Source organism: Lycium ferocissimum, chromosome 5 (genome assembly GCF_029784015.1).
Source record: "Lycium ferocissimum isolate CSIRO_LF1 chromosome 5, AGI_CSIRO_Lferr_CH_V1, whole genome shotgun sequence".
Taxonomy (NCBI): domain Eukaryota; kingdom Viridiplantae; phylum Streptophyta; class Magnoliopsida; order Solanales; family Solanaceae; genus Lycium; species Lycium ferocissimum.
The window spans coordinates 518,434-528,362 of NC_081346.1; the positions used below are offsets into that span (position 1 = coordinate 518,434).

The following is a 9,929-nucleotide window of genomic DNA, read 5'->3' on the forward strand; positions in this document are numbered from 1 at the left end:
CATTGACATGCACAATAGGAAATAAAAAGCCATTTTAGCTTAGATTGAGAGTCATGCCTATACATTCCCCATAGGTAAATGAGAACCTACAAAATTAGGTAAATATCGGGAAACCAGAGAGGGATGACAACATATTACTGCGATTTAGGGTGCTCTGTACTTCACTGTAGCGAATAACACAAGATTCCAGTCATCAAAGCTGAAGCAGAGGCAGGGCCATTACAACACCAAAAATTGAAACTAGCAACAGCAGCAACCAAGTTGGGAAAGATTTCCTCTGTTGGTTATTCGCGTCTTTTAGAGGATTCACTCGATTCACTTCATCCTTTGTGGAATTGTCATGCTCTTCCAACAAGGGTCTAGACTGTTCTGCTCGAGCTGTCACGGATGATACCTGCTCTGGAACAGGCTGCGTTGGGAGCTGCTGCTGTTCATACTTCTCGACATATTCTGGAAACAATTTCCTAAAGGTTGGGCTATCATTAAAAAAAAATAGAGAGTAAGTTACCCGACTAAATAAAAACGTAATTAACAAAATACACGCGGTAAAATAGCATATCCATCTTTCGTGCAGCAGATCTTGAACCATGAAACTAAAAGGCTCAATTATCTGAGAAAAATGCAACACAACAGCAATGAACTCACAGTCAACTCACTTTTTACAATTAAAAGCCAGAGAAGCCTTTGCGAGCTTCTCTTTCTCAGCAACTGTTGTCGATACACTGCCTGTGGTAGGACTATTGTCCATCTGCAGGTATATATAGTTAGAACATGAAAATAGCAGCTGCATTACACAATGCATGTTTAAACCCCAATATAATTTGCAAAAGGAAATGCCGAAATGGTTCAACAAATGAAGAAGATGCTGTCTAAGCAAGCCATCAATTGAATCAGTAAACCACATATTCATAAACTGCAGATAGAAACAGGAGAATTGGTTCATAAAAAAAGGGCAGCCCGGTGCACTAAGCTCCCGCTATGCACGGGGTCCGGGGAAGGGCCGGACAATTGGTTCATGTTTCTGAATATTTTCGGTGTCCACTGGGTCATGCCAGGTAGTCTGAGTGAAGCTATCATCAGATGGAAGGGTCAAAAGATAGACAAGAAGCATAGAAAAGTTTGGTAAACAGTCCCTTTGTACATATTTTGGACAGTGAGGATAGATGGAGATAATAGATAATTCGAGGCAAAGATCATATAGCCGGCAAAGGGATCTCACAGAGGTGATAGAACAGGGAAGTTTAGAATGCTCCTTTTGGTAAGCAAACATAGAGCCACAAGGGGAAAGTTCGAAGCAACATCACCAATTATCAAAGCTCCCACCCTTTCCATTATACCACTCAGAAGTAGCTTTTATGCTCGCTCAAATTGATCCTAAATGAAGAATCTATTTCATTTATTACAGATTCCATGCACACAGACAGACAGAACTCAATTGGCCAGATACATATAAAAGAAATAAATATTTGATAAAAGACAGAACACAAAGTAAACCAAGCACGACCCAGAAAATACATAAGCAGATGGAATAGGAACACTGGAAGTCATTATAAGCTGCATCAGTTGCAATGAACTTTACCATAAATGAGAGAAGTCCTGTGAGTATGCTGCATGCAAAACAGGGAAAAATTAGCCCAAGCAAAGACAAAAGGTATTTAGCCCATTTGATAATAAAACTTCTCATTTTTGCTGTAAAAAGATATATAGACATGTTTTTACATTTTTATTTTTTTTTTTCAAAAAGAAATCAGAAACGTGTTAAATATCAAATCCTAATTTATAATTTTAAAAATATCAAATCCTAATTTTAAAAATATTTATAAGAAAGTAGACAACACATGGAGGGAAGTTATCACAAACTCTCTCGGCAACTTCGTTGACTTAGTGAAAAACAAAATAAAATGGAAGCAAAAGACACATATAAGCGAGACAACTAGTTGGCATTAAGAAATAGTCGTGGTAGGGTTAGATTAGTTCCCTTGTCCGTTACAAGTCTTTTAATTTGCTAAGGCATTTATGTGTCAGTAGAAAATGTAAAGAACATCTAGTGTTGAGAACCCCTAATCTGTCCTAAAAAGGCAAACTATTGAGTATTGGCATGAACTGGGACCAAATGGAGTGCAACTGTCAATGGAGTTTGAGATTTCATATCATCGACTCCAACTAGCTTGGAATTGAGAGTAGTTGTTTTTGTCATTGAAAGAGAGAACAAATTTGGTGGACAAAGGCATTATTTCAAGCAAAGTTACATAGAATGAGTGAATGGAATTAAAAGTACGGGGGGGAGAGAGGGCAAAGGTTTAAGCTAAGATGGAGCAAAAGAGGGGGCCCGGCTGCCTGGGGATAGGGAGTCTGTTTACGGTGGGTCTGGAGTGCAGTGAGGTGGGGCAAAGGTGGCAGGGAGAGAATGAGTGGTCCTGAAAACAAAATGTTTCAAGTGAAAACGCATTTAACCTTTATGTTTTCTTTTGAAAGTTGCAAGAATGATTGTTTTTTCTCGCCATTGCAGAAACGAGAGAAATCATGTTTTCTTTTGAAAGTTGCAAGAATGATTGTTTTTCCTTGTCAATGCAGAAACAAGAACAGAAAGTCTTTTTTTTTAAAGTTGCAAGAATGAATTGTTCTTCCTTGTCATTACAGAAACAAAAACCGACAAGTTTCTAGTTACTAAACAGGCACTAAAGAAAGTATTGCCCGACAAATAAGCAGTAATGTCTGTTCGCAGCTCATTACCTTGACACAGACCACATCGGATTCCAACTCTCTGGATGGACTGTGAAAAAATAGGACAACCAAAGTTAAGAACAGACAAAGATCATCTCAAAGCAACAGAAAACTGTGACTACCTTGCAATTCTAAAAGCACTTACAGTCACTCATAGATAAGCAGATTTTCTTTTGTGTCATGAATCTTCCATTTGGAGTAGTCATACTACAGAAAAAGAAAAAAAATATAGCGCTGTAAAAATCAGCAGGAACAAAACCCTCAAAAGCATGGAAACAACCTAGCTTATAGAGTTGAAACAAGCAGGGAATTTCAAACTCATCTGAGATTAGACTACCTTATCCCTGGAGGTTTAAACGGATATTCTGGAGGAAACTTGATCTTCCCATAATAATATCCACCTAATGATAGGAATCGGTATCATATCACGAACAACCACCACAACAACAATAGCCACAAAAGGAGCATAAATAAATTCCAAAAAAATGACAAATATTCGATATTGACAGAAACAAGTCCAACAAGATGGGTTGGAGGAACAAGAGTGCCATCACCCAACATTATTAGCTAATCAAATATTATAAATACTGAATTCAGAAAAAAATAGAGACCTGCAAATGGCGTTCCTTCACTCCCCTCCAAAACATAATCTGGAGATACAGTTTAGGTAGAAGTAGGAACATTAGTAATATCCAAGCAAAAAAATGATGAGTTAATTGATGAAGAGACCCCAAAGGGGAAAAAAAAAAAAATTGGAAACGAAAGGAGGGCTACTCCCTGTAAATAAATCTAGCCAGTTATATTAATTAGAAATCACGTTTCATTGTAAAGATTTACTTTACTTATAAGGGAAAAAGGAAAAAAAAAAACTTCAATTGTTAAAGACATAATTTTACTCCATAATTGACTGCAAGAATTATGAGCAGAAGAAGGACTCACGCCACTCAAGGATATCATTCGGGGAAGGGCGGGCCACAACATGGGAGACGGGTTCCTGCAATGGAGCATGCAACACAACCTTAGAGCACTGTAGAACATAATCAAATTTGCAAGTGTAGAATAGACTAGCCCACAAAAGGCATAGGAGGATGACATCCAACATCAGTAGGTCCATGAAGTAAAACATTCTCCAAGATTTGACAGGAATTCAAGCACACAACTGCCATATTTTCAGACCTAGCAATGGTGTGGATAAAAGCAAGAAACCACCATCCCATAATTAACAAATATTATGGCAACAGGAATTCAATGTGGTACTGTGCACAAGGGCAGACATAACATTATTTCAAACATTCCTGGTGATTTGCGGTAGTTTCACACTTTAGAAGGACTTTTTTCCTGCAATAATAGGAAACTAGGGGAAGTTGCAAATAACCTTAGACTGAAATAAAGTATCCGGTAACGCTTCAAATGTAGAACAATTACAAGCACCTAAAAGGCTACGTACTTTACAAAGTGCTCTATATTCCTTCTGAAGGCGCTTTACACATGCTTTTTCTGCCATGTCTTAGCTTCAAAATATATTGAAACTAAGAGATAATGCTGTGAAGCTTCCCTTATCCGCTTGACCACCAAAGAAACGCTACAACCTGTAAATGTATGATATGCTTAATAAACCCAGGAATTCCAAAATGATGAAACATAGAACAAGTAAAGCATTACAAATCCAGGTAGGAAGTGCCCAAGAAAAATTATAAGTCCACGGGAAAATAATGCAGAAACAAAGAGCAGGCAAAGCTGTTAGTTAAGTGAACTCAAATTCTAACTTTTTATCCCCGCCAGCAAAGTCTAGTAATCTGTTCTCATTAGGCAGAGGCTTGGGGACAGTGGTGGAGTCAGGAATGGAAGGAGGGAGGGAACTTACACAGGGAATGGAGCAACATGAATTTTCAGATAAAACAATAAATAGGGAGCATCAAAATATTTTTAAAAGGTTTCTTCCAGACTTTCAAATTTCCAAATGTAAACAAACCTATACTTTCAGAACAATTTATAATAACAGTGGCGTCCAGGTCAACTTATACGCATCTCGACTAATCCATCCGGTACCGGCTGCTACCTCCAATAAGCACAGAACCACAGTAACTCTGTCCACCAAGGCTTAGGTGGATGGCTATCATTAAAATCAATCAACCAACAGTAAATATTGACAAGAGAGGTTGCTCAAGTGGAAAGAGCCTTCCACTTCCAACCAATGGAAATACGAGTCACTAAGTGGGAGAAGAGTGTAAATTTATCTTAGTATTCGCATATTTATTCTTAGTTTCTATTACTACTTGTTGTCTCTTCTGCTTTAGTCTCTTGCTATCCTTATGTTGTTTCTGCATTACTTGAGCTGAGGGGCTATCGGAAACAACCTCTCTACCTGCCCGGGTAGGGGTAAGGTCTGCATACACTCTACCCACTCCAGACCCCATTTACACTGGGTATATTGTTGTTGTTGCTGTTGTAAGTGGGAAAATCGTAGAGAAACATTGTTGGCCCCTGATGAGGGGGTTACCATAAAAAAGAAGAACCAAGAGAAAATATTGTTCAGAATTACCAGGTCATTTACAATGAGCTTACATATTGTGCCCTTTGAATTTAGAGGGCCAACTATAATATTTTGTACAGACTAAAATAAGCCCAAATTATAAGATCAGGGCAGCAAAAAGATTGGAAAAATAGGGTCTGATGGAAACAGTGACTGAGTAAACATTCTAGCCAGCTAAAGGCGCACTTTCTTCAGACTACGCCCAGAATTCGCTTTGCTTCACCGAGCTCCTCTGTTGAGACATGACCTCTTTTTTCAATCCCCCGCTCTTCAGGAACAGATTGGAATTTTCCTGGACTTTGAAATTTGTAAGTGAAAAAAAAAAAAAAAAAAAAAAGGGCAGCTTTGGTGCACTAAGCTCCCGCTATGTCCAGGGAAGGGCCGGACCACAAGGGTCTATTGTACGCAGCCTTACCCTGCATTTCTACAAGAGGCTGTTTCCACGGCTCGAACCCGTGACCTCCTGGTCACATGGCAGCAACTTTACCAATTACGCCAAGGCTCCCCTTCAAATTTGTAAAGTGAAGGTGTTTCATTAAATGAACAAAACTTTCCCACAAGTCAATTTCAATTACAACATAAAAAATGGCAGCGCTCGACCAAGGATAAGACAGGTCTCCCAAAGTAACGAGGGCAAAAAGAAATGGAATAAGCCAAAAAGGATTTTTCCACAAGTGAAAGAAGTTCTTGATGAGGAAGGAACACAGTAAGCTAGAATAATAGGCTGTTGTAAAGGAAGCTAATCTTCAGCTGAAAAGCCTAGAATATGCTCTTCATCAAAGGGACCAACACCATTCAAGTCCTTACTCTTTAGTACACAAGGTTCAAACGCCTATAAAGATTCACATACTCAAGCATTGTGGAACAAAGAAGTGAAGAAATTGTGCTTGCTTCATAGAGTATTTGAGGCCTATCATGGATGAAGATTTAATCAGGAAAACTATAGGATACATCCAGAAGATAATAATAGGACATGGATATCGTCAATAATAGGACATGGATATCGTCAAGCATGGAATATTTTCCTTGTTAGAAGGTTTTATGTCTATCCTTTTCTACTCGTATGACTGTTGCATGAAAAAAAGTTCAATGCCATTACTACCGAACGGAAAGCACATATTATTGAATTGAAACACTATCAATTATTAGAGAGATAATGGTCAAAAACACACTAAAGTATTTTTTTTTTTTTTTTGTGAATTTCCTACCTGTGAACTATCAAGTGTTTGCGTTTCCGACCTGAACTGTCACTAACTATTTATCAAAAACATCTCGACTAGTATCAAATGGTGCGTGGTATACACTGTCTTTTTTTGTTTAAAAATTGGTGTCAAATGGCACTGGACGCGGATAATTAAAGGAATTAATTGGAAAATTTAAAAAAATTAAGAGATAATGGTCAAAAACACACAAGAAGTATCACATTTTTGCAAGTTTCCTACCTGAACTATCAGGTGTTTACGTTTCCTCCCTGAACAATCACCAACTATTTATCAAAACACACCTCAAAGCTGACTAGATCAAGTGTTTGAATACAATCGCCAAAAGGTGTGACATCTTAATTTGCCCATAAAATTTCATCCACATGGCAGCTAACTCATTAATTTCGAGGTGCGTTTTGATAAATAGCTGGTAATATTTCAGGTAGGAAACGCAAACTCATGATAATTCAGGTAGAAAACTCAGAAAAAAAAGTGATACTTCATGTGTGCTTTTGACCACTATCTCTTAATTATAAACGCCATAAACCAAACAGCCGAGAGACATACGCATCATACAAACAAAAAATAATCCGCATAATAATCCAGGTAAGTAGATCGAAATTGATTGTTGAAAAAAACAAAATTAACGAAAGCATGAATATGTACATACATAAAAAGAAGGTAAATATATTACCGGAAATCGTGCAGAAATTTGAAATTAATTGGAAGAAACTGAGATCTAGTTCAAATTGAAGAGAAGATTTTCTTCGTTTTTGGGCTTGGAGATGACCCGAGACTTAGCTGAGTCCGATGATGCACTTCGATAAAATTTGATATAAAGACAAAATTGACCTCTTATGTGTTTATAATCCTATTAATTGATGGACGAATTTACCCCTATGACGAAATTTCGTGGACTTGTCTTTGTCCGTGTGGCACTGTGGCGTCAGTCGTGTACACCTTTCCTCCCCCGGCTTTAAAAAAAGATGGAATATTAGTAAGAACGTGACAAAAATAGTCCCTTAAGTATGTATTGACATTTTCGGTCCTTTAAGTTTGCCAAAAGTTAACAATTTTGATCTCCGTCAAAATATTTAACAATTTATGTTCGTTAGATTTGATAGAAACAACAGTAGAAAATAAAAAGATTTAACCATATACACCAAGAAAGTCTCATCAAATCCTAAAATGTGCTACATGAAAAACTGCACTAGACACTAAAACAATATAAAATATAGCAGAAATTATACCTCGAAAAGTTGTATCAAATTCTAGAAATAAACAAAAAATAGCAGAACCTACAAAAATTGTAACTCTAAATGTGAGGCCCCGCTAATTTTTCTATTTTTTAATAGTTCTGTCAAATCTAACAAATAGAGTTCGGTGAATATTTGTGACTAAAAGTCTTTAGCTTTTAGCAAACTTAAAGGACCAAAATTGTTCAATGCAACTTAAGGGACTATTTTAAACCTACCCTCAAACATAAGGGACCATAATTGTCATTTTCTCTAATATTAGTAGTATTACTCTTTTTGAGTAATTTCTCACTTGATATTTACTATTTGCATTGGAACCTCGATTAATATGAATTCGCACAATGTTTGAAGTCCATTAAAAATAAAAATATTTTTAGATTAAAAAAATGATTATACCTAAGACTAGAACCCAAAATTTCTGATTTTGGATAGAGGACCTAACGAACCCAAAATTTCTGATTTTGGATAGAGGATCCAGCTATTCCATTATAATCCTTACTATATTGTATAAGAACATTATATATCTATTATGTAGTTTCTATTCAAGAAGTTAAAAATAATTTATGTCTTAATTAAATTTAACTAGATGTCTCAACTCTTATAGTCCAAAATCCGTCATTTTATAAAAATGAAAGTTAATAAAAAATTACCTAAGTAGGAATAAGTCAAAAATAGAAAATCGAGGCGAGTGGCTCAACTGTTTCTATTTTCATTTTTTATGTAGGCTTACCAAAAAAGTCTACAACAACATTATTTTATTCGGATGACAGATTTAGTTCATCTCTCCGTACTCTGTCTACATGCAAGCAATTGGTTAAATTTTACATTAACTCCAACCAGAAATTTGAGGTTACATTTTCTTCAAGGGAGAACGGTCAAAAATATTTTTGAATTTTTGGTTATAGTAATTAAATTTTTCGCTTGTCTTTTGGCACAAAAGTATCTATACTGTTAGCTAAATGAAACAGATATACTCCCGGACTATAAAGAAAATAGAGCAATTATACCCTTTGTTTGTTTTTGTACAAAAGTATCCTTATCGTTAGCCAAGTAGAACAAATACATTCTTCAACTCTTTCACGATAACTCTCGGCCAATAGTGTATTCAATAGTAATCGTGGAATCGATATGAAAATGATCACTTGCTTTCTTGAACATGTCTTTCAAGTTCTTTTGTTGCATATTTCTTCATCACTATCTTAAATGCACATGCCTTCAAAAGTGTTCACCTTACTCTCCAAGTAAACGCGTTCTTTGAAAAAAGCTTCAACTTTAAACTAGCAGCAAAATAATGCAATAAAAGAAGAGCTCAAACAATTAGAAGTACTTTTTAAAAAATACGAAATGTTGTTTGTTTTAGCTTTTTGAAATGAACTTGCCAATGTGACAACTATAGTCGTCCTCTTTGCTTTAAAACTTTAAAGAAATGGTGATATCGACATATCGTACTAGATACTCGAACCCATTATTAAGTACGTAGTCTGATGAGATTTAAACCCAAGATGAGTCCCTTTGCGCAACTAATTACAAAGAAATGCTCTATATATGTAATGTATTTTGTATTCTAAGGCACACCGATGACAAATTTATTTAACGCTTTGCTATAAACTTTATAAGTAGATATTTACTTATTATTAAACCTGTAAATTAAAATATATTTAGATATCATGCACAGCTAGCCACCTCCCTTAACAAGGATAAAAGAAAGAAAGAAAGAAAAAAGGCTAATATTCCTAAACTAGGCAAAGATGGTCATATGATTAGGAAATTATTAGTTGGAAAGGGAACGGCTTAGTTGTGTCTAATGTAGACAATTGATCAACGAAATAGCTTCGGTAGATGCAACTTTGAAGTTTTCTTGGCCGTGTTTTTCAACTATGATTCTTTTCGAACTTCAACATTCCACACGAATTTCCAGAAGGAAAGAAAAAAGTTAAAAGGTGGTACTCATTTTCTTTCATTTTAGACGTGTAAAGATTATTAAAGTGGTAGTGTCAACCCACCACCGATGTGATGAATGAGTATTCTGTTCTTAATCAGATTGGGTTCGAGTCATGGAAGAAACTATTAGTAGAGAATGCTCTCTTTACCTTCCTTTACTTATAAGTAGGAGGAAGTAATTTATCATATATATAATCAAAACGATAATAAAAAATAAAAAATAAATAAAAAATAAAGTCGTTTTATTCAAAATCCGATTGTGACATCTCTTCC

The 9,929-nt window shown here is 36.0% G+C and overlaps 1 protein-coding gene across 2 annotated transcripts; it reads right to left on the reverse strand.

Moving 5' to 3' along the window:
• Positions 1-128: 128 nt before the first annotated feature.
• LOC132055263 (ubiquitin-conjugating enzyme E2 34-like) lies at positions 129-7,267 on the reverse strand. 2 transcript variants are annotated; one of them, XM_059446989.1, is made up of 10 exons: positions 7,130-7,267; positions 4,172-4,313; positions 3,664-3,718; positions 3,336-3,374; positions 3,062-3,125; positions 2,870-2,931; positions 2,734-2,773; positions 1,580-1,607; positions 657-748; positions 129-476 (listed from the first exon to the last, which is right to left on the reverse strand). In XM_059446989.1, exons 2-10 carry the CDS (start codon positions 4,226-4,228, stop codon positions 194-196), a joined length of 720 nt encoding a protein of 239 aa, XP_059302972.1. In that variant the 5' UTR covers positions 4,229-4,313; positions 7,130-7,267; the 3' UTR covers positions 129-193. The 2 variants fall into 2 exon arrangements, with proteins under 2 accessions (XP_059302972.1, XP_059302973.1); XM_059446990.1 differs by lacking the exon at positions 3,336-3,374.
• Positions 7,268-9,929: the final 2,662 nt, after the last annotated feature.